This window comes from Mobula hypostoma, chromosome 13 (genome assembly GCF_963921235.1).
Source record: "Mobula hypostoma chromosome 13, sMobHyp1.1, whole genome shotgun sequence".
In the NCBI taxonomy this organism is placed as follows: domain Eukaryota; kingdom Metazoa; phylum Chordata; class Chondrichthyes; order Myliobatiformes; family Myliobatidae; genus Mobula; species Mobula hypostoma.
Genome location: NC_086109.1, coordinates 86,529,703 through 86,554,455, shown reverse-complemented (window position 1 = coordinate 86,554,455; position 24,753 = coordinate 86,529,703). Strand labels below are relative to the sequence as shown.

Genomic DNA, 24,753 nt, shown 5'->3' with positions numbered 1-24,753 from the left:
GCTGGGGTAGCTCACATGTGTCACCCTGCTTCCAGCACCAATTTAGCATGCCCACAACTTGCATGCAATATTACAAATTTTTTTTTTTTAGCACTGATTCCATTTCCTGCCTTTGGCTGAACTTGATTGCCACCAAGGTATACCTGATGTAATGTTTCTCTATAGCATAAAGTCTGTCAACCACCATCACCAGAATATTGTCTACTTCAGCCTCATTCTCTGTAGAGCTGAATCTCTCCTCCTTGTTCCCATTGCCTCCAGGGGCAACTATTTTCGTATTCTTCTGGTTATTCTCCTTTCTTTAAAATTGAACTCCTGTCCAAATATCATACACAAGGTTCTTCTAATTTGTAATTCCCCTGTATTTGCTAACCTACACTAATTGTTGTTTCTTCAAAGCTTCAAAATGACATTTTTTAACCTCCCTGACTTCATCCCTCTTATTTTAATCTCTTACAATTCCACAGCTCTGAGATCTCTGCATTCCTCTAACTTTTTTCTTGTGACATTCTTCACTATCTTTGTACCACAGTTGGTGACTCTGAATTTAGGCCATCAATTCTCATGTCTCCAGTATTCTTTTTCTAAATCTCAGATTTTGCATTTTTATTTATATTCACTCAAAACTTTAGATCATCCATCATTGGCTCTGGGTTGTATTTTAGGCCTAGCAACAGTTTACAACACTAATTGTGGCACATCGGTGCAAATTGTTCTGATAATTTGTGTCCTCTGGACTTGAGAGAGGCTCCAGGATCCTTAACAATCTGCTTCTGGGGAAATGTAGTACGATTGGGCCAATATTGACATCTTAGTAAGAAGTATCTTTTGCCAGGATGTAGAAGAGGCCCAAGGTTTGCTCTTATTTATCTAATTTATGTTGTGAATATTGTGCAAGTTAGCCTTAGAATTTGTTTCATTGGAGGACTTGACCGCAGACATAATGAACTGATATCTTTCTCGCTCCGCCCGAAGTTAGCATGTGTTGGTGTAGTGGAAACCTAGTATTTGAATTTTTCTTTGAGCTGAAAATATGGGAGTGCAGTCCAAAGAATCATCCAGTGATGTGGCTGGGTGTTTTTCTGAGAAGGGAAAATCAAGAATTTGTCATCCATTGCTGCTCTTGGCAAATGGCATAGAAAGAAGGGTAACTACGGGTTACTTGCCATCCCTTTGATAGAATTGTGGAAACCTTAATAATAGGAGGCAACCTCGAAGGCCTTGAGCCCTGTCCAATCTAGATGGCTGCACATGCCCTCACTAAAGGGAGGTTATGCTGCATCTACCCAATCCTCAAAGATGAGTTCACTTCCCTGTTTACTCTCCACACTGAGTTTAACTGCCAATGTGCACTATTTGGGTCCCCCCTCCTTACCAAGGAGGAGATGCTTCCGACTAACAAAGTAGCTTAAATACAGTTCATTTACTTTTAGTGATGTGTTTAAATTTAGACACCATTCTTAAAGCATATCTAAAATAAGGATTCTTGGCTTATAACGGACTTCCAAATTACAAACTATTTTTGAAATGGAAACGATTTCCAAAACACGGGTACAATTCCTATAAGCTAAAAAGACATATCCATGGGCTGCAGACCTTTCTCGCAGGAATCGAAGGCAGAGGAATGGATTCTAATTCGCCCCATGTTTCTGTCATTCTTCCTGGACCATACTTAAAAAGTCTGGACTGCTCTCTGCATTTATACTGTTTTCCTGCCACTTGGGTGACTTCATGCACATGATTTTTTTCCAGGTAGTTTTTAATGCAAATATCTAAAAGCTTCTGGAGAGAAGAGATCTTGGGTACCCACAATTAATTCTGTGAAACTGACTCCCTCAGTACATAAACCTTCCAACTATTAACAGAACAGCTATTTGATATGCTAAGTGATAATATTAATCTGGTTTGTAAGCTTCCTTCAACTAAACAACTTAGCCAGCATTATTGAGTTTGAAACAAGTCTAATTAACATACCTATTATCTTCTACTGTACCTCTTCATCGGTTAGCCCAGGTACTCTGTCTTTTTCGCTTCAAACTGATTATTGCTTGCAACTTACATTAGGAATTGAAGACTGGCTCCTGTTTACAATAAGCAGCTAAACAAAGAATATTGGTTGGAAATTTAACTTTAAAACAATGCTTTGATTTTTTTTTAGAAGTGTCAGCTGTTAGTGTTTACAAAGCTGAGCTTGGCTAAAAAAGACCTCCCGGCCCTGGATAGTGAATATCCATCACAGCTTTTCTCCAGGATCTAATTTGGGATTTTTGTGTTCATTCTTGTACCTTGTTAATGTGATGCTCACATTTTTCCATTAAGTTGTATGGTTAAAGGCTTTGACAGAAACCATATTTGTATTTATAGAATGTCTTAAATCTTCATGTGCGATCAGTTATCTTTGCAATGTAATGTTGAAACATTAATCATTGTGACAAACCTGGTGGTATTGATTTGCTTAGTATTGTTGGCTGGATTGTATCTGCAGGGTCCCTTATTTTCAAGTAGCACCACATGATCTTAAGCATTTCACTCAAATCAGCCATTTCGGGTTTAAAGGACAAAACCTTTGTTAATACAGCAGTTAGTGACATTGTATAGGTTTGCCTCTGTCTCTGAGTTTGAAAAACGAGCAGAATTTGATAGGATAATTGTAATTTCTAGTTTGGAGCTTCCCCTTTTCCCTGCCCTATTAGCAAATAGCTTTGGCCCTTTAATGTTCTGCAAACATTTGTCATAATAGGTGGTCTGTTTCTTTTTCCCCCTGTAACTTGAAGATGGTAATAATTTAGTGGTGTTCATGACCTCTAGTTCTAATTTACTTCATAGTCAATGAGGTGATGTACAATAGCCACTATTGTAAATAGGAAATGTGACAGCTACCTTGAGTGCAAGCCCAACAAAGCACTTGATCTGTTTCTGAGGTATAAATTAGCAGGTTTTAAAATATTTTATGTCCACCTTGGGGAGAACAAATAGACTTAGCTTAAAATTCCTCTGTGAGGTAGCTCCTCTAATGCTTCAGTGCCTCCTTATTTGGATTCTGGATTATCAACTGAGTGGGTTGTGTGAGGTCTCTGCACTGGGACCTAGTCACTGTCATGCAACGTGGATACAGGCTCTTTGGTCCAATGAGTCCGTGCTGAATACAGTGCCCCAACCACCTAGTCAAAATTCCTTCTGAGCCTTGACCCTGCATGTACCTATCCAAGTGCTGCTTAAATGCTACTATTGTACCTGCCTCAGCCCCTTCAGGCAGCTTGTTCCATATACTCACCACCCTCTGCATGGAAAAAGTTGCCCATCAGATCCCTTTTAAAACTTTCCCCTCTCATCCTAAACCATGTCCTCTTACTTTGGACTTTCCTACCCTGGCGAAAAGACTGCTACCTTGTATAAGCCTCTCATAATTTTAAACATTTTGAGAAGGTTACCTCCTCATTCTCCTATATTCCAATAAAGACCAAGCCTGGCCAACCTTTCCCTACAACTCAATCAATCCTTTTTATTTGGATGCATGGGTGCCCTGATTCACAACTGTTTCAAGTGCCTTAAGTGAAATCTTTTCCACGCAGGGGATAGCTTCAACATTACTGATAACTAGCCACTTCGGTGCTTAGTATGTTCTTTGTACAACTGTTTTTCCCTAAGATTTGTTCATGATTATCTCTGGATCTCCTCTTCAATATCACAAACCATATTAAAGGTATTCTCAATCTCCTTTCCAAAATGTATTGCTTCACAGTGAACTGTGATTTCCACTTATAATACACTACATAATATTACACCATGCCAAAATCACTGGTTAAATTAGAGAACAAGACTCAATGGGAGATACCTGGGCTCATGATTAACTGCGGTGTGAAAAAGAAAAAAAAACATTTCATTTTTGTTACTCAATATCTCTCCTTTACCCTTCTTTTTGCCCTAGAATTAATCTTGACAAGTTACTGTGGTTTGTCGTCCTGTTTGTCTCTTTGTCATATGTTGGTGTTGAGTGAAAATTTTGTTACCAACATTGTGGTTAGTACAGTTTGCTGTATCCTTTCCTGTTGTCTGTTTTATCGTGCAAGCATAAAGGCACAGCTCTTCTGGTTGCGATTCTTCTTCCTTCTAGTGGTAGCTTGTTCTAGTGATTTCCAACTCTTTCTCCTGTAATTTGCTCATGTTGTTCGGCTGCAGTGGTTGCACCGGACCAGTTGAAACGAGTTTTTGCAGGAGCTCAATGCTTTGTATCACGTTTGCTTTGGTTCTTTAATCTATATTAATCATTATCCTCAGAGGATCTCTGCTGAAGGTCGCTACACAAGTGCTCATTGGCTGTGTACTTGTTTGATGGCACTGCTTATCTGCATGGTCTTATTCATTTTCCTCAGTGCTCTTGAGTTTTGTAGTCACAGTTCGACTCTGAAGTGGAAGATAGCCAAGCATGCTAATGCTACCTTGTATTGGATCTGAGATGTGAGCAATGCCATTTTCAGAGATATATTTGGAGATTGGCATAGCAGCATCTTATTTTAGTTAAATATTTACAGTTGCTCTGTCATTCCTCAGATGTCAGTCATAAGACACTACAATGCAGAAACATGCCCTTTGGCCCATTCAGTCCATGCCGAACTGTTAGTCTGCCTTGTCCTGTCAACCTGCACCAGGGCAATAGACCTCCATCCATATACTTATACAAATTTCTCTTAACTTTTGAAGTCTACCTTGTGTCCACCACTTCCACTGGCATATTGTTCCACACTCACAGTGCCCTCTGAGTGAAGAAGCATACACTTCCTCAAGACATTGCCTCCTTGTTTTCCATAAGCTTCCATCACTAGGTTGGAATTGCATTTAGGGGTCAGTAGTCATAAATAGATCCTTGCATTTCTCCTAAATATTTGAGCTATGAGTGGAGACCTATTTTCATCCTCCGAACTGGGGTAGCTCTGAGTGTGACTTGGATTTACGCACAGGAAGATAATTTATAAAATTTGTCATTCTCACCTTTGTGTGTTTATTTTTGTATTTTTTCTTTTACTTCAATTGGTCGAAGGGCACAAAGCAAAGAATGGGAATAAGTGAGTCTTACAGGTTGCTGGATTGTTACCAATATCATCTCACAGCTATTCACAACCTGTTAATGTCTTGGACATAAAGACATTGAGTATACTATATCCAGTATGGCCAATGATGTAAAGCTTGAAGGGGTAGTGTGCTGTGAGGAAGTCAGAAATGTTCTGCAGAGCGGTATTAAACAGATGACCACAATGGTGGTAGATGGAGCACAATATGGAAAATAAGATGTTATTCTTTTTGATAGATGGAATTGGAAAAACATCCATTATAAATGTTGAGCATCTCTCAAAGCTCGGGTGTAGCTGTATCTTGGTGTGGTGGTTCATGAAATACAAAAAGTAAAGGTGAAGATGCCACAAGCAATTTGGAAGACAAATTTGATGTTGATCTTGATTGCAGGAGAGTTGGAGGACAAAAATAAGCAAGTTTTGCTGAGAATGTGCAGGGGTTTAGAGTACACAGCCCTTTTGACTTCCTTAAGCCTGTCCTTTTGATCAGCTCAAAGTAGATTGGCTAGATTCAGTCTGAGATGAGCATTTGCTTTATGAGCAAAGATGAATTAACTGGTATTCCCTGTTCTTCTGAAGAATGAGAAGTGATCTCACTGAGAGGTGCAAGATTCTGGAAGTGATTACCAAGGTAGATGCTAGGAAAATCTTTTGTCTTGAGATGAACTATTGATGCTGACCTAAGTTTTTAGTTAATTCTCTACCTCGAGGTTTGTGGATGAGCAGATATCGAATATATTCAACACTGGGATTGAAAGGATTTTGCCCACTGAGAGAATTGAGGGATATGGGAACTTGGTGGGTTGTAATACAGGATCAGCCATGGTCTTAATGTAACTGCTCCGTGGCCTGTCTTTACTAGTTGTATTCTCTTTGTTCACAAACCACCTCAATTTCATTGTTCTATTTTGCTTATCATGTACAACAAGTCTTAGATTGTTGCTCGTTTTATTGTCACAATTGTTCTGCTTGTGGTTTCATTAATTTGCATAGATGGTGACAGACATGATATTTCATTGTTAGTGTTGTATTACAGTATTTTTAATGTCTGGAATTAGGTTCTCTCCAAAACCGTGTCATAGGGAAATCATTGCTCAGAAACAAATTAGATGGTGAGCATTAAACTTGTGTGAAACTTGACACGATTTCATAGTGTTTTTGCAGTGGTATATGATCAGTTCCTTAATGTAGCATTGTTCAGAGTCCATTGTAGTTATGTGTACTGAGTACAATACCTTCTAATAATGGTCTATAACTATAGGATCATATACAAATAATCTGTCTTGACTGAGTTGAAATTGATGCTTCCATTAGGGATACTTTTCTTTGTTGTAGTTTTCTCTATACATTTTTTCCTATAAAGGAATGATGGTCTTTGCCTGTTCTTTGTCACAAAGAAATTTGTGTTCCAACTGTGATCCAGTAAGATTGTTTTTTACGAGATATCTTAGCTCTTTTTTAATGTCCATTTGCCACTGACTTCCTGGAAAGCTTTTTAATTTAATCAAAATTCATAATTATAAAACTTTAAACTTTCTCTCTTTTGTTTCATGGAATTCATCCCATTCTTGCCACTGCCTTCCTAATTGTAATTTCCTATCCTGTTGTAACTCTGCAGTCTTATTAAGGTACTGAAAACCAGCTAAACTCATGACTTGGAACATAGAACAATACTGCACAGGAACAGGCCCTTCAGCCAACAATGTTGTACTGAACCAATTAATTTAGTAATCAAATGGCCAACTAAATTAATCCCTCGTGTCTACACAATGTCCACATCCTTCCATTTCCCTCACACTCATGTGCCTATCTAAATGTCTCTTAAAAATCCCTAGTTTATCTGCCTCTACCATCTCCCCAGGCAGTGCATTCCAGCCACCCATCAGTCGATAAAAATAAAAAGCTTACCCCCAATTGCTGTTTTGTTCTGCTAAATTCCTTCATTTTCTATAAAATATATTCCATTGCTTTGCCCTCACCTTTGGAAAAAGCTATTTTAAAAAGTTAATCTTGTGCCTACTGAGGATCACACAAGTACTTTCTCGGTACACGAGAAGAAAGTAAATTGTAAATAAGAAACAGTGGAATTTATGGAAGAAGTGTTACCCATCAAATTTCAATTGCCATAGCCCTCTGAGTGAGATGCTACTCTTCAATTTGTTGGTCCTTTCCACATTTGGAAGTAGTGGCCAAGTAAGGTGACTGATAACAACACAAGGTCCAGTTGGGACCTGGAGTTAGGAAGATGCTTCTGTTTGGTTGTGAGAAAATGTGATGGTTCCAGAGGAGGGAGTTCGGAAGTTATTTACCTGACTGCTGCTAAGTCTGCAGAGATTTAATTAGAAAAAAAATGGCCATTCTATGGGTTGTGTTTTTTTTTAAAGAACAAAAGAGGATGAGGGAAGATTAATTGAAGTGTGGAAAATGGAGAAGATTAGAATAAACAAAGAGAACCTATTCCTTTGGAAGAAAAATCAATAATTAGTAGCACGTGTAGATGGTAATTGATCAAAAGATTTAAATTTGAGGAAAAATGTTTCCTTCCAAAGTGTGGTGCTGTTTTGGAGCACCTCTCTTTGTATTAAAGTGGAGCCGAGGAAGTACTTGGGTGAAGTTGGGGTCTTTTTGAGGGTTAATAAATCAGCCACAATGGAGTGATGGAGCAGACTCAGTGGTCTAATTCTGCTCCTATATATTATTGTCTAACAGATGCTGTGACCTAAAAGATGCAGATTGAATGTGGGATTAGCTTCCGTACCTTAGTTGACCATCAAGGGCTTGCGTTGTGGGCTGAATCTTCTCCAGTGCCATGAATTTCTTGATTATGTATTCAGTGAGTATGCAGTCAAAGGGTGCTTTAAAGGTTAAGACTGTAGTATTACAAGGTATATGGAATTGAATCTTGTATCAATATTATATCCATCTTTTGATCAGTGTTGTCAACTCTGATTCAGATGCATTATAAAGTATTGTAGACTTTTTGAAATGCTAATTGGTGAAGAATGGCAGTGGAAGCTGTAGATGGAACTTGTATAATAGCTGTTCAGGCAGCAGCAACGCTATTTTGGTGGTGGTTTTGACAGTAATTAGTAATCCTTGTCATGTACTCAAAAGGCAAGAGTGGAGAAAAACTATTAATTCGGTTTTTTTCAGTCCCTCTTTCAGACTCCCAATAATCTTTAATAATTTGTAAATTAAAAGAGTTGACTTTCTTAGAATTGGCAAAAGGGACCTAATACTTTGACTACTGTGAAATTTCTCATTTGTGCCCATCGACTTGGCACCTTTCTCCAGGAGTCTACAGTTGATTTATTGAATGGAACCTCTTTAAAAATCATAGGTTTCAAAAAAGAATCTAGGGCTTATAAGTTTTGTTAAACTTTTTGAGTTATTGCTTTGTCACCATAAAGAACTGTATATATTTTAAATGGAATAATAATTATTGCCCAGGAATGGATGAAATTGTTTTAATTTATTGAGAATTATTTGATAAAGTCAAATCTGACAGGAGGCAAAGAGTAGGAGTAACTAGGTCCTTGAGCTGGAACCCAAGAGACTCGCAGGATATTTGATTGATTTGGATGAGGGATTTAAACATTATACCTCCAAAGTTTGCAAACTGCAAAGTTGGGGAGGAGGGTGCATTAAAGTTCAGGTTGGTCTGGACAGGTTCAGGAAGTGAGCACATACATGGAAGATGTAGCATAAATTGGATCTTATCTACTTTGGTAATAACAGGAAGGTATATTATCTGAATAGTGATAGATTGGAGAAAAGAGAGGTACAGCACGACCTTCGTGACCTTGTGCATCATTTGGTGAAGGTAATCTTGCAGTTGAAGCAGAAATTAAGGCCTTAATAGTGAAGATCAAAATATAGGAGCAGGGATGTCTTGCTACAATTGTACAGGACCTTGATGATACTGCACCTTGAAGATTGTGAGTTTGGTTTCCTTATCTGAGGGTAGATTCTTCCAGTGGAGCAGATTCAGTGGAGGCTCACTCAATAATTCCTGAGATGGCAGGGCTGATTGTGAAGAGATTAGATCAGTTAGCTTTGTATTCACGGCTGTAGATGTTTGAGAGAAGATCACCTAGAAATCTACAAAAAGTCAATAGGGCTGGTCAGATTAGTTGAAGGAAGGATGTCATCAATGGCCACAAGGTCACAATTTAAGCATAAGGAGGATAGAAATGATGAGAAATGTCTCAAAGTCACTGCTTTTTGAACTCAAACGCATGCAACTGACTCCATCTAAAAACTGTTCACCCTAAGCATGGTGTAGCATTTAACAGCCACACAAGTGCGCGTGACTGATTCCAGTTTGAACTTGTTCACCAGCAGCCTCATGTCCCAATTAAGTAGCATAGTGTCCCAAATAAATGAACTGAATCCCAGCAATTTTCTCGTTTAGTTTTTATTCTTTAAGAGTTGCCCCAAATAAGTGATGCCCTGTTTACTGTTGGTAATAGAGAAGCTTTGGCAAAAATCCAAGGAATGCTCATCTTGGTTTGGAATGAAAATTAAAGAGGATGTCTTCCCTCCTTGCTGTGTCTTGTTTCATTCCTATTTTGTTCCCCCCCCCCAAAGTAAATGGAGTGTTTACCAAATGCAGCAAAAATGCACTTTGTAACTTGTAATGTGGTAGAATTGTATCAATATCTGAATGTTATCCTGGACAGTGCGTTGGCAGATCACGCTGTGAATATAATGTTTCAGTCAGGGTACTTTTTTCTAACTTTTGGGCATCGCAAAACTCAATCAATCACCTTTCACTATGTCCAAGGTTTACTGATTACCATTTACATGTACATCAGAAGTTGTTTCAGTTTTGCTCAGTTGCGGATAAAATTCTGAGCAGGTGAATTTAAAGAACTGGGATTTGATCTCTACCAATACTTTTATGTTGAGATTTCTGATTTGGCACAGAACAATTGGTTTAAGATAAGGTTGGGTTCAAATCTGTTTTGATGTAGTTTGCAGTAATGTCCGCAAAGTGATTTTTAAAAAATCATATTTGATTCACAAGTTGATTTTGTACTATGATTAGAAAAATTAAGGTGTTATGGTATGCAATCATTGGTTTTGTATTTTTGTACAAATATCTATCTTAACTCTGAAGAGTTTACAATATTTGGTTGGTTGACCAGTAATGAAAATAAATATTGTAAAGCATGTACATTAAGATATTGAAATTATGGATAAAAAGTGGAAAATAAGATGCCTTTACTGTAAAAGGTAAGATACTTGAATATTTGGGAATGATGGAAAGAAAATTGATTTAACACAGCCCTTTGGATCTGATGATTACAAAATAGGGATTCATCAGACTATAAAATTTAATATTATGCCACCAAAAAATATGGAATTTGCTCTTTAATTGGAATGTGGTGTCATCTGTGTGTTGTAATAATGGTTTTGAAAGTGTTTTCCCTGCATTGCCAATATCATATGAACATAAAGATTTTCTCTCTCTCAAAAAGAAACCCTTCAAGAGAGGATATTGAAATGTGGAGATCACCAGTATAGCACCAAGATGGCGCCTACTTTGTCTTTGACTTGTTTGGACATAAAGGAAGTGGACTATCGAATGCTTTGTCACTTGGGAAATGATAGACTTATCCAATAGCAGGGCTGTTGGCCTGCATTGCCTTGTGCAGCTGTAGACCGAGACGTAATCCCCTGCAAGAAATCAAGAGAAATGATTGTCAAAGTTATTACAAACTGAAATAATTGATGTATCACAGTCCATTGAGGAAAAGAACATCTTTATTTTGCACTGATTTGAATTGACTGGTTTTGCCCAATATGCTGTTATAAAGCAATGCTTTAATTATCATTTATAATTAACAGAAGCTCCATGATATCAAATATTTTAGACTGCAAAAAGTTGTTTTTTGCTTTGATATAATTTTGGCTATATTTATGTATAGTGCATTGTTTTTTAAATAAACCACTTTTATTTAAACATTAATTAGTTGTGTATTTTGTTCTTGTACTAAATTACGTTTCTCCTATTTTCATTTAAGACACTAGTGCGGGAAGAACCAATGGGTTAGATTAGCCAGTAGATTTATGTACATCGACCTTCTCCCCTCAGTGAATATAAATGAAAAGTTTCATCACCCCTATTTTCATCAGACTTTTGAAAGTGTATAACAATAAACTACTCTTTCTGTCATTTTGCCTAATTACATCCTAGATGGCCAGATGCTGTTGAAAATTAGTTACTTCCTGTTTTTTGCTCCCTATCCCTCATTTGCCCATAAACATGGTTGATGGTAAGGTTGTAGCAGAGAAATTACTTTGGGGGAGATGGGTCTGTACCTTTGGTGTGCTACTATTGAAATAGAGTTCAAGAGATCCTTGTAGATGAAAGTCAAAATTTATTGGATTAGTCTGGGAAATAGTCTGGCATCATGACTGATTTTGGTGGTCTTCTGGTTTATATTTTTCAGTTGTTAATCTTGGATCAATTCTTGTTTATATTTAGATCTCTGATCTTTAGCACGTGCTGGCAAATGCTGAGTACAAAATGTAAAACTTTCTTGCATTGAAAACCTTGCATGTAGAATTGAATGTGTCTGTGAAATTATCATGAGAATCCTGCTTAATTTCTGTTTTGAGATTATGGATGTGTGATCATTGAAAGGGAAGATTATTTGATTATATTTTTTCTTTGGAGTTGGTATGTTGCCTGAAGCCATTTTCATATTTATGTATATACGTATACATTTTTGTGCATATTACCTGTTATTGATTTGAAGTCCTTGGTTATTTGTGCACTGAGGTGCTATGGAATTGTTTGCTCGCAGTGATATGAATATGGGAATTAACGTCTTTGGATCAGGGAGCAAGTCTGCATTTTGAGAGTAAAAACCTTATTGTTTACCAGTGGATTTTTTTTGTATCCCTTCTTGAGTGTTGATTTAGGAATCCATTTGGAGGTTACTATGCCTCTATCTTCCCTTTTTAATGGATTATATCTACATTTGTATGTTTGAGAGCAAACTGAGCCATAGTTTATGAAACAGTAAACAATTTTTGCTTATAAAGATTCATATTGTCTAAATGCAAATGAAGAATTTATTAAATTATTTAAACTTTTAGGAATATGTACTCATTTCCAATGACTCAATTTGCATAGGTACCACTGCTCATTTGTGATAGGTTAAAGGGAATTAATCATTATTGCCTTTGAAATAAGTATTGAGGATGGAAGGTTAACTGAATTACTATGGAAGGAGCATAATATATGTTAAGCTATTTGCACTTTTACAACAAATGAGGACAAACCTTGTCTAAATCTGGGGAATCCATTTGCCTTGTGTGAAATAATGAGTTAAATTTTGGAATACACTTCCAAGAGGCTGTGGTGGCTCAGTTGCTCAGATATGGTTTTTAGATGGTGGAGGAATGAACTGATAAAAGACTTAGTCGGGGAAGCTGGGGTAGAAGATCCCCAGTGGTATTATTGAAAGGCAGAAAAGACATGAGGACTGAGTGGTTTACTCTTAGATTATATTTTGAGAACTTTTTATTACTGAGTGCAGGGGCACATTGTGAAACAAATTTGGTGCTGGTGGAGTAGGGTAAACTTGTTTCTTGGGAGAAAATGAAGTGAGTATCATCAGAAGGAAAGGATGGAACAAAAAACAAAACTTGCCATTAATACCTGAAAGGGAATAGTTGTATGCTATATCTCACAACTTTATGGCATTTGAAACTGGCCAATGAAGGGCATTATTTTTGTTTTGAAATACAGATCATGTAATACACTCAGTAATTGATAATGTCGTTTGTTGGAATATTGTGCTGTGCAAAGATGCTGACGAAGGTTAAAGCAATGTGTCATGGCTTTTGGAATGGTGATTTCAATGAATTTGGCAGAGAATTGTTTAAAAGTTGGTTTTTGGTGAAAATGTGTCTTATTACTTTGGTTTGCTGCTTGAGTTTACCACCTCAGTTGGGTTTTCAAATGCTTTTTTGAGAATATTCCTCAAGTTGAGTTTGGGATGCCAAAATCTTGCATGACCCAATGTTAGAACTTGGGAAGTAAAAGAAAATATTGTCTACTTGGTTGTGCTTTCTGGATTCCTCATGTTAAGTTTGGGATGTACTAAATCTTGCATATCCGAATGTTAGAACTTGGGGGAAAATGAAAATATTGTCTACTTGGTCTTGCTTTCTAGATTTACTTATTCAAATATGTTCAGTACTGTTAAAATGGTATATTCTAAATTGTAAAGAACTTGTGCCACTTGTAGACGAACTAAGGCTGCTTCATTATCTATGATTGTTGGGAGAACATTCGTCATAGGAATGTGGTTTCTTATTGTGTTGTTACATGACTTGGTGCTCTTGAACTGTTAACCAAAAGCAAATTGGAAGTTGCCTATCAATGTTCCCTGGTCGTTCCCTGAAGCAGTCTTTTGGAGAGAGATTTTTAAATGGGTAGCATTCAAGATATTGGGAATTTGTTGCTTTTTAACTTTCATTCATGAAGAATTGTCTAGATGTTGAAGAATGGAAATCTTGATGACTGGGAGGATTTTTGGAATATTCAGTTGTGCTTTCATAGAAGTTTCTGTGAACCTGGTGAACTTGCCTAAGAATTAACATATAACCAATGAAGCAAATAGGGTCCTTTAATTTGCTCACTACCAACATACCAACTTCATTAGTGCAGATCATAACATCTGATGGTCTTCAATGAATATTGGGAAGATCAGGAATCAGTTGAGTTTCTTAAATTATCAAATTCTATTAAAGCTTGCCAGTTGGAAGAATGGACCAAATTTGAGATATCCAAACAGGTTTTCAGAGAGTCTTTTTTGAGAACCCATAATTTGCTTCCATTTCATTCCTCCTTTTTTGACCAACATTCTTCTCATTGTCCATGTTTGGTGTTCATTTGCCATATAAGTGGTAGGAGAAAAGTTGTGAGGTGAGTTGATTGATCTGTCAGCTCTTTAGCTTGCACCAGATTTGAGGTACACCAAAGCTGACAAGAAAATCTACTTTGTCAACTGGGCTGCTTGCACCATGAATGGAATCAGTACGCCATTGCTCAAGAAACTTGATCTATGTCAGATTTAAATATGTGACCATGTAGGATGAAGATTATTTTTACTCTTGGTACTACCCAGTGGATCTCTACTGGATGGTTCATGGTCCTTGCTAAATAATGGACAACCAGTTGGAATTCTTTGCTTCAAATTTCTCCATCTATGCCAAATGTTTGGTATCACAAAAGCTTCTGGAAAACCAAGAAATATTCATTAAAAAATTTATGGGGAATGGTGAAAAAGTATATTTTTAAAAAAAGCCTCAAAAAGAAAACAGAAGACTACTAAAGTCTAAATTATTTATCTAAGAGACAATGGTAAAACATAGAGTTCTTAGCCATTGGTTACAAATACATGCCAGTCCTTTAAGAACAGGATGTGGGGGTGGGGTGACTAGCTCTGGAGTTAAATGGGAGCTGCTCCCTCCGTCTATATTTAAGTTCCATTTTCCCCCTCCATATTATCTTCATGAAGAAATCCTTGTAAGTCCACTTCCGGCCACGAGAGGAACTATTTTCTTTCTGACCATGGGTATATTTTAATTGTTGAGAGAACAGAGGGGGAAGCGACAAAAGAGATTTGCTTGGAGTCCACCCCCCACCCCCATGGTTTGGAGGGGGGGTGTAGAGAGAAGGGGGCTCCCCCTCCAGGGGTTGAGGACAGGTCCCAAGTCTTTCATGCATACCCCCAATGGGTATGAGGGTGCGTTGAGTGGGGCAGGGCTGGGTCTGGAGCTTCGGTCCAGCACCTGAGTCCGGGGAGGGAGGGAGGGAGGGAGGAAAAAAATGTTGCAATTATTTCGCAGCGTCGTGGCTGTCAATCAAAGGGAGCCCGGGCGCTTGAGAAGAAGGTCTATGGCGGCGGTGGTTAGGCGATATTCACTGCACTTCCAGTACACCTAATGCAACTTTTCACCAACTTCCACCACTGCAAGCCAGACTGCGCCTCCTTTCTGTGCAAAAACTCGCAGTCAGGAATCACTCCAGACCCGGGGCTGCGCAGAAAACCCCAGCACCCCTTTTTTTAAAAAAGAAAAACCCTTATTTTTTTTTCCTTTTCTTGGCTGTGTGTGTGTGTGTTTGTGATTTTTTTTTCCCCCTTTTTCCGGCAAGCAGATGTCGTTGTTTTTGAGCTTTGCAGACATGGCGCACCTCCATTTTTGAGCGACTTTGTGCGCTTTTATTTCTTCTCTGTATATTTCTACAAGCCGGGATCAAAAGGAAAAAGAACAAGGCATGATTTTTTTCAACTCTTCGACTTTTTGGAGCCTTTGAGAGAGAGAAAGAAATCGGTTTCGTTTTAGCTAAGTTTAGTCGACGGTGCAGAAACTAGCTTGAGCCTCAGCCATACATGGAACAGGTATGTTTACAGTAATTTTAATAGAAATGTCTTAATTTTAAAAAATATTTAATATAAATTAGATTAGCCAGCGATTGCGTAGTTAAAATTCACTAGATAGATTTTGGGTGACTTTTTATTTGATGCGTTAAGTTTCGGGCATGTCAGTTTCTTAGCGTTGCTTTGAAAGAAATGTACCTGTTCTTGTGTTATATTTCTTTATTTTTAACCGGGCTGTTTTTGTGTAGAGCTTGTCGGAGTGCGACAATGGTATTGAGTGCTTAAACAATGTCGCTGCTGCGTCAGGGCTTTGCAAGTCGACCAGCGGGCAGCTGCTGACTCCGGTGGACTTGCTCGCTCGCTGCGAGTTTGACAGAGCAGAGCGGCGTTCCCTCAGTCCCCATCCACGTGTAGCCCAGAACAAAACCGAGCCCCCAAACTTGCCTGGCCCCACCACCATGTCCAGCCAGGGCAAAAACACTGAGGACGACGGCTCAGATCACAGCAATGCTTCCAGGTACGAGCTCAGTGTATGTGTGCGTGTCTCTCTCCCTCTCCGTGTCCTGTTATTTTGGGGGTTTGCACATTGTTTACCTTGTTATCGATGCTTGTCTCCCCTCGATCACCCAAGCAAAATTTCCCCATTTCGACCAAATCTTTAATCGATGACCTTGAGATTCCTAAAAGCCCCACCCTATTTTTTTGATCGCAGTTTCCCCAACTTATGATATACCATTTGGGCCTATATTAAGCAATGGAAATACATTACAAGGCCGTCGATGCTCCTTTATCGTTTATTTTATAATATTCCAACGAATATATTCCTTCCGTTTATGTTACTGAAGTAAAATGACCTTGTGGTTGCTGTTGCTGCAATGCACCATTTTACTGACAATGCAGACGGGTTTGAGAATTTGAGGATTTGGTGTCCATAGTAAACCCATAGAAGTAAATTGTAGTAAATATACTGCAAAAAGTTACATGAATGAAAAAATTTTCATATTTATAGTTAAATTAAGAAGTGTCTGTTGGAAAGTTGCTTCTAAGTCTATATTTTTATCCCCACCATACCATTTCACTATATGTCTTCGGGTATTTTGTAAATTTTTATTACAATTTGGTGAAAAGTTTACCAAGCTGGTATCCCAAACTCCTATGTTGAAATAATAAAGTACATACTTTATATTTGGGCTTCTCCTAGTATGCATCCATGCCCTGTGCCACGAAAATGCTTTTGTCTTTGTGGAAAATATTTTATTGTCTTGAATATACCTTTTAAAACTTAAAAGTTTTATAATTGTTTTAATTACTTTGCAATATTTTATACACCTCATGTTATATATCTATATGTGTGTGTTCCTTTCAATACTGGGTAAATGATGAATTTATACCACAAAAATAAAGATATTTCTCAAAGAAGTTGAAGCTTTTCTTTGAAAGACACTGAAATTTTATTTACTGTTGAGCTTTTAACAGGTCAATGGATATTGTGCCTTCCAAACACCTGGCTACAGGTGGTACTTATAATAGCAAAGATGTTAACCTGGATGCAGAATATTTTGTTGTAAATTTGCATCTTTAAAGCAAGATTATTATCTAGACATTACCATAGCTGTAGATTAACAATATTTGAATTGGATTTAGTTTTCATTTGAGATGTAGAATTTAATCACTCTTTAAAAGATGCTCGAAATCAATATTTATCATTTACTGCTTTTAGTGTGATCTTTGAACATTTTCCCACCTGCCATCAACATGACCCACTCAAGGTATATTAATTGAGATTTGTAGATAATTTACAATTTGGTCAACTATTTAATAGTTGGTCATATAAAAAATATATTAATCTGAACTTTTGGTGTTTTACATTTACATGTGAATACATGGTTTTTTTTGTGGATTTTAGTAGGACATGTCCACCATGGACATTTTTGAGTTTTACTGTCATTGTATCTCTTGGGTGTCACTTGAGGTTTAATTTCTATGCTAAGATTGCCCTTGGGAATACCATGGGACTAGTTTCACTCTGGGCCTACTCCATACACTCACAAGGTGATTTGAACACTTGTAACTATTAACTTTTAAGGAATTGCTTCTCACTTGCATGGGGGTTGATGCATTCCCTTTGTGGTTGTCCTCTGAGTTGATGAAAGACCAATGTCCATCCACCTTGATCGTATCTACTTCTGGGCTGGGAGGGGCAGTCTTTTTTAGATGGGGGAAAAAATGCTTCAATTTTACTGGTTCTGTTGTGAAAACTGCCAGCAGTGTGGAAATTGGTGTGCCTTCCATGAGATACAGGCCATCCATGCATCTGGATGGTGTGACAGTCCTGGTATAGGCTCTCAACTGGAAATATGGACTATCCATTTCCCCCTATAGATGTATCCTGATCTTCTGAGTTCCTCCAGCTCATGCATCTGTAAATTTGAGTTTCCTTCAAGGCTTTCATTAGGATGGCTTCAGAAACTTTCAAATATTTGATCAACTGCAAGCAGACAATGGTTTCTTAGCTGTGGTTGTCGAGAATATTGGTCCGTAGTGGACCGATGTTTGGAATGGATGGCTCTGTTCATTCTATTGAAGGAAAGTTGCTGGTATTCCAAAACTGGCAGCAATCAATAGAGTCACAAGGTTTCTGTATCTCAAATTCTACCATTCAAAACAGGTGCAGATGTGAGTATGTTTACACATGCTTTTGTTTAAAATATCTATATAAAATTACACTGTGTACTTTGGGTTTCAGTGTCATGCCTAGCCTTAAGAAAATATTTGCAGGTTGCTGGTATGTTTGTGTTAAAGTAAGTTAAATTCAAACCAATTATTTCAGGTAACTTACTGCAACGAGTGATTGATTACTCAGGGTATCTTGATTGTTCAAGATATCCTCAAAACCAAATTATTTTCCTTGTTTTTAAAATACTTAAAAGTTATTCATTCTTCTTTGGGGTAAGTGAAGAAATTCTTGAACACTTACACCAAGCTACATAACTATTTGTAGAAAATTAGCATAGAGATGCCTTGTGTAATGACAACTGAGAGAAGCACAAAGTTGTAAAGATTGCATGTTGAAAGTTGCTGGTAGGTTCACTGGGAATTTCTTAAATTAAATGTAGATATTAATAGAACAAGATGTTTGAGGACACAAGAATGAGTGGTCACATATAAAAGTTTTGATGCTGATTTCTAGATGGCTCAACAACAAGAGGATAGGATGTGTGGTTATGGTTGAGTCTGCACACTGTCTCATAGAAAGGAACTCCTTTTCTGCCGGTTGCTAAGGTTGTGGTGGGAGAAGGCAGAAAATAGTGTAGTTAAAGAAACCTAACCACTCACATCCATGTACACATCTTTTACAGTTGCAAAGATAAAGTCCCTCCAAGCTCCCTTAGCTGCTGAATTATCATTTCTGTGACAATAATATCACTGGAATGGAGCACGGTTTAAATCGTTCGCCTTCGCCCATCTCAGATCCTCAACCTGCTCTCCATCCCAACCTCTCAGACTATGGGTGATGATGTTGACTAAGAAATTAGAGATTTCAAATCTAGTTCTCACTCTGATTCTTTAGTGGTTTAATTGGGCCATTGATGTTTTTGGTAAATGTGCTGTACTTGCCTCGAAAGGCAATTTCACTACACACCTCCATAAACTTGACTGGTTTCCCCTATAGAAGAAACTTTTATCACCAGGTAGATTACTGAATTATTTGGGATTTCATGGCCCCCATTTATGCTTAATGATGAACGTTTATGTTTTATGAATTGTATTTATTGTATGGTTTTGGGATTTCCATGTTCCATTTGCTTATTCTGACTAACCAGTGGCTGCAGTTTGGAAGGTTCTGAAATATTAATTCACTTGTATATATGGAGCGCGTTGATTTATTGTGGTTTGGTACTGGATCCATAAGCAATATGGCTAAATATTTGAACTGAATTTTAGGTGCTTTGGTTTTGAAGATGAAGCGTAATATCCAGTTTTTATTTTGCAGTGAAACCATTTAATAAGATGCCTTATCCCAAAAAAAACTGCCCTGAAATGTGCTGAGAATTAAAACAGAAGAATGTGTATTTGTGGGATAGAACAAAATATTCCTTACAAAAGGAGTGCCAGTTCTTCTTGCATAGGTTCCAATTGTAAATGGAAATTGAATATTCTTCCATTTGCTAGTGTATTGAAGTCAGGTTTATGGAGCAACAATAAAATGTTTAATTTCTGTTGTGTAAGATGGTTGTTTTCAGGGAGCTTGTTTAAATATAAATGTTAACAGTAATATATTATGAGTTATTTTATTGTCAGTATGGAAATTCATTTTGTTTGGGCAGTGTATGCTTGGAGATAGGTGCTCTTTGTTTCAAAATAGTTGTGCTTTCATGTTTTTACATTGGGATCCTGTCAGTTTATTTGGCAGCCATTTTATGAAGGTAGAAATCATTATCAAGAGCATGTTTTTAACATTTCTTCAAGAGGTTTCTGTCAGTTTTCTACCAATAAATTAACTTGTATGGCCAGCTGAAACCTTGTGTGCATGCATTTGACTGTTCTGTGAAAGTTGAAGGCAGGGAAGAGTGGTTTAAAAGGATGGTATAGCTGTCTTTTTGAAAGCTTTTAGTCAGCTGCAGTCAACTTCAGAGAGACAAAATGGCTCTGCTTTACGCTGCATAACTAGACAGACATACTGCATTGCATAGTGTAGTTAGGAAGTACAGGAAGCTGGTGATGATGTAGCTGAGTTCAAAGGTTGTGCTCTGGAACTTGATTGGCTCTCCGCGTAGTAACAGAACTGCCTGCAGCAGAGCTCTCGACAGCTCTGTTCTGGACTGACGTCAGCACTGCCTTTGAAAGCCTCCCTTGTCAAGCAAGCCGCTGTATTTAGCTGAGAATTCTTGCTAAGCTGGCATCATGGCAAGCAAAATCTCCAGGATTAATCAGCTATTTTCCTTCTCTATGTGCATTTTATGTTTATTTTTAATGAAGCTTGTTATTTTTTAAATTTATATTGAATCCTAATATATAATTACTGGAAGCTCATATATGATCCCTATTAAGCTTGAATTGATGACCTCATTTTTATTTATAAAGATTTTTTTTCCCACAATAACATTTCTGCCCTTTTATTAATTTCAAGGAAATGATGCCAGCTGTGAGGGGGTGGGGAGTCCTGTTCCTACACTGGGGTTAGCAGTTTTGTTGCTTTCTGGGTGAGTTTTATAGGGGTGAGGACAGATGTCTTGATTCAGCTCAGTTGGATGGCTGGTTAGGATCACTGATCTCCCATGCCCTGCTATTGTGTGCGAATGCACACTGGTTAAACTCCATTCATCAAAGAAACTAAATTAACTATCTGACAAACTTTAGAGCTTTAATTAATACTTTGAGGGATATTAATTGCAGATTTTACTCAAATCTATTATTTATTTACTACTGCCGCCTCTTTAAAGTTATCAACTTGGATAAGGTTTGCCCAGTCACCTGATGCATGGCTTTGGGGTATACCGTGAATCACTCTTGCTTTGACTTTTTTCTTTACATACCATTCCACAGGAGGGCCCATATTGTGTTTGCAGAAGAAATCCTTTATCTTAAACCTCCAGTAATATGGTAGCTAATGTTTCATTCTGTCATTATTGCTGAGATTAATGGTTGCAGCAATTTCTTTAAAAGAAAGATACTGAAAGATCTTACACAATTCCATGCTTAGGTCAATATGTTTACTCTATATGTTAAGCTTCTAAAGTTTTGCTTCATGTATTGCTACTTGCAGCAAGCCCTGTTCACCAGTGCTCCTTGCTACCTAATGTCAGAGTAATTGAGTTTCAGATCAAGGATTCAGGAATGGTTTCTTCCCCTCCACCATCAGATTCCTAAATGTTCAATGAACTCATGACCATTACCTCAGAATTCTCCCTTTGTGCCCTATTTATTTAATTTTCTTTTTCTATATATTTACTGTAATTTATAGTCTTTATTATGCATTACAATGTACTGCAGTAAAATAAATTTCATGACATATACCAGTGATATTAAACCTGATTCTGATCTGAGTGGTTGCTGTTATGTAACACAGAACCTTGATTCAATTTGGGCACCTGGGGATATTTTGCTGTTACAGTATTGATGGTATGACAATTTCCTGGAGATCAGAGCACCAACACGTGGAAAGTGCAAGAGGCAAACATTGTGATTCTTAATTAGTCACTCCACAATTCTCATTAATGCATAATTTTCAAATTTCAAGGTTCAAAGTAAATTCATTAACCACCCTTACTGGAGAAGGCTGGTTGAATTACGGATGAAGGATCTATAGGTCTGGGACATTGGGAAAGAAGACCCTTGCGTTTCACATGGACATTGGTGGGTGAATAAATTCATTAGCTCTGGAATACAAAACAAATTACAGCGTTGACAGTGAAACCGTCAGTTTGTGGTAATCCCATTCTGGTGCTGCCTTAATGTTCACAGATAGAAAGTTGCCATTCTTGGTGTGGTCTTTTTGTGGCTCCAGACCCACCAATGTGGTTGACAGCTAAACTGTCTGTTCACAGGCAGTTTGGAGGTGAGCAATAGGTGTCAATATTGCCAGCTACACTGAGCAGCCTTGAGCTAATGAATAACACCACTTTTCTCTGAGAATTGTCACCTTGTCGAGGTGGAGATGCTTGCAAGTTCCTGAGAACCCGACAGCAATGTCACGTGGAGTTTAGCCATCTGGCCTCTAGCTCCAGGTAGGGTCACCCATTGGGGTAAGGTTAAAGGGGAGGTTCCAGACAAAGTGTGTTCCAAGGCGATCAAGCAGTGGAGCTGGTGGAAGGTGATGACACATCACAGCAGCAGAGAAGGTGGAGGAAGGCTGCAGTAGTGAAGGGTACCCAGTTGTCTTGCGTATTCCATGCTACTGGGCCTGGATCCCGATCTGTCAAGGATCGTGTGGTGGCTATCTTTGCACCATATACCCACATTAAGCAGTCACGCACAGGTATTCTCTATTAACGGAATCCACCCTGGATTATGTGGATTCTGGATTGTCCTCTACAGCCATCTGGGACTCAACAGTAGACAACCCCTTAGGAGAACATCCTAGTCGACTTGTTACTGCACTTCGAACACCATTTGGGTTTATGCTGCTACTCAGCAATGGCAGTTTTAGTGATAATTGCAACATTAACCCAAGAGGTTGCTACTTTATATTCATAAGTTCAAATCCATTGTTTCAGGCCGTATAAGTTATTGCGCAATTTAATAAGGTAAAACGCAGGTTTGCGTAGGAGTTTGGAACAAAAGTGTTCACGTATATCTTTGAATATAGTAATGTATTATCTTAACTGGCTAATGAAATCACTTGGTGCTTTAGCAGGGATTGCGTGGAAAGAGGTCTGCTTGAGTACAGTTTTGAATTTCATACGCATTTTAGTAGAATTTGTTTAAAATGCAGTTTATCCTCTTTGAGCAGGTTTATACAGGGGGATTATTTTTAACCTTCAACCAATTTGTGTTCATGGATTGGATTGTATTTGCAGCATCTAAGATGTGGCAGTAAACAAACTGCATTTCACTTTGCCTAAGCAAACAAACATTTCATTGTGCTTCAGAAAGAAGTTTGATTGATGCAGTGTGCTATACTCGTGTGCCATCTGGAAGACAAAAACAAGCTGGTGTTTTGGGTGAGGATCCCACATCAGAGCTCGTGACTTTCAATCAAAGCACTGACCTATTATGCAAAGACTTGGTAACCTTCACACTGCCAGCATTTCTTCTTTTGGATTTTAGCTTTCTGATACATGGTCCTCCTCCAGACTGTACCATATTTGTCTTGCTTTGTTTCTGGTTTGGGTCTTATAAGTTGGAATGCTTTAATCATTAAAGATTTATGGAACTACTGAGTAAAAAAACCTCCATTGTGCAATCTTAATTAAGTCAATGCAAGTGATTTGAAATTCCAATTAAGGATGAAGATCCAATCTGGGAAAGAACCCTATCATTCTTACGTAGTCCGGCCTATATGTGACTTCATACCCATTGGTATGTTTGACTACTTATACTGGGATGATTAAGACAAAGATGGGCAATAAAAACTGGATTGTCAGTTACGTCCAATGAGGAATTTAAAAAATAGTTCTCCTGAGCTTTGTAGGCATTAAGGAAAAGTGTAGGTGCTTTCCTGAAATGAAAACAGGAAAATGTTGGAACCATTTAGCAGATCTGTGAAAAGAGATGAATGTTTCAAGTCTGCAAAGTGCTGTTGAAGGGTACTGTGCCTGAAATAATTGACTATTCTTTTTCCATAGGTACTGTCTAACCTTGATGCTTTCCACATTTCCTGGTTTTATTAAGGAATATTCTTCCATTTAAGCATGCCCAGAATGGTTAACTGAGAGAAAAGGTTATACAGCAAATGGAGATATTTCAAATAAGAGACTGCTTGTCTGTACCATATGTGGTAATATTATGCAACTTGCAGTATTTCCCAAGGCAGTCTGACATACCTAACGGAACAAATCAGCATACTTAAAAATAGTGTACCCAATTAATAACTGAGGGAGGGAAATATTCTCATCGATACATTTCTAAACTTTCTTGCATTGTATTCAAATTTTGTGCCTTTAATTAAAACTTGTTCTTTAAATTTTCCTGCATAGTGTCTTTTGAACCAGTGTGCAGGAAAGCAAACATAGCAGACTGAAGATGTTGGAATTTGGAGCTAAGAGCAACTATTGGAGTAACTCAGCAGGTCGCGCAGCATCTATGAACAGGTGGAATTGTTCACGTTTCCCATTGAAACCTGCTTTAAACCCACAACTTAATTTATTTTCCCTTCACAAATGGTGCTCAAATTCTTCCAGCAGTTTATTTTTTTTTGTTGATAAATGGGCCATTAGTTTGTATCTGTTTAAAACTTCTCTTTGGGACCTGGAAGTTGATAGGCATTAGAAACAAGAGGAAAATCTGCAGATGTTGGACATGAAAGTGACAGACAATAAAATGCTGGAGGAACTCAGCAGGCCAAGCAGCAACTATGTAAAAAGTAAACAGTTGATGTTTTGGGCCGAGGCCAAAACCTTTTCTCAGGATATCGGGGTATTAGCTGTTCTCCAGAGCCTCCGCCTCATTGTTAGCCAGAACTGTACACTTACTGTGGAGTCTAATGCAATAATCTTAAGATGGGATGATGGGACTGGTGGGTATCTGGTGATGTGGTCTGCTGCTTACATGATTTTGGGTTACTTTCTGTGTACTAACGTCAACTGGCCCAGCGTGCCACCCAGTGCTCCTCAAAT

General features: G+C 38.0%; 2 protein-coding genes across 9 annotated transcripts in view; both read left to right on the top strand.

Moving 5' to 3' along the window:
* ctc1 (CTS telomere maintenance complex component 1) overlaps positions 1-11,037 on the top strand; it is a 79,000-nt gene extending 67,963 nt beyond the window's left edge. For 2 of the 3 annotated variants that reach the window (XM_063066116.1, XM_063066117.1), the window contains one exon: positions 10,553-11,037. In XM_063066116.1, the coding sequence (XP_062922186.1) occupies positions 10,553-10,698 (146 nt within the window). In that variant the 3' untranslated portion in view covers positions 10,699-11,037. Of the gene's footprint in view, positions 1-7,778; positions 7,903-10,552 lie in introns of all 3 variants that reach the window. The other variant, XR_010020171.1, reaches the window with a different exon arrangement.
* A 3,937-nt stretch (positions 11,038-14,974) lies between these two features.
* Positions 14,975-24,753, top strand: part of chd2 (chromodomain helicase DNA binding protein 2) — a 132,250-nt gene continuing 122,471 nt past the window's right edge. For all 6 annotated transcript variants that reach the window (XM_063066115.1, XM_063066111.1, XM_063066114.1 and 3 more), the window contains exons 1-2: positions 14,975-15,496; positions 15,724-15,992. In XM_063066115.1, coding sequence (XP_062922185.1) covers positions 15,488-15,496; positions 15,724-15,992 — 278 coding nt within the window. In that variant the 5' untranslated portion in view covers positions 14,975-15,487. The remainder of the gene's footprint in view (positions 15,497-15,723; positions 15,993-24,753) is intronic.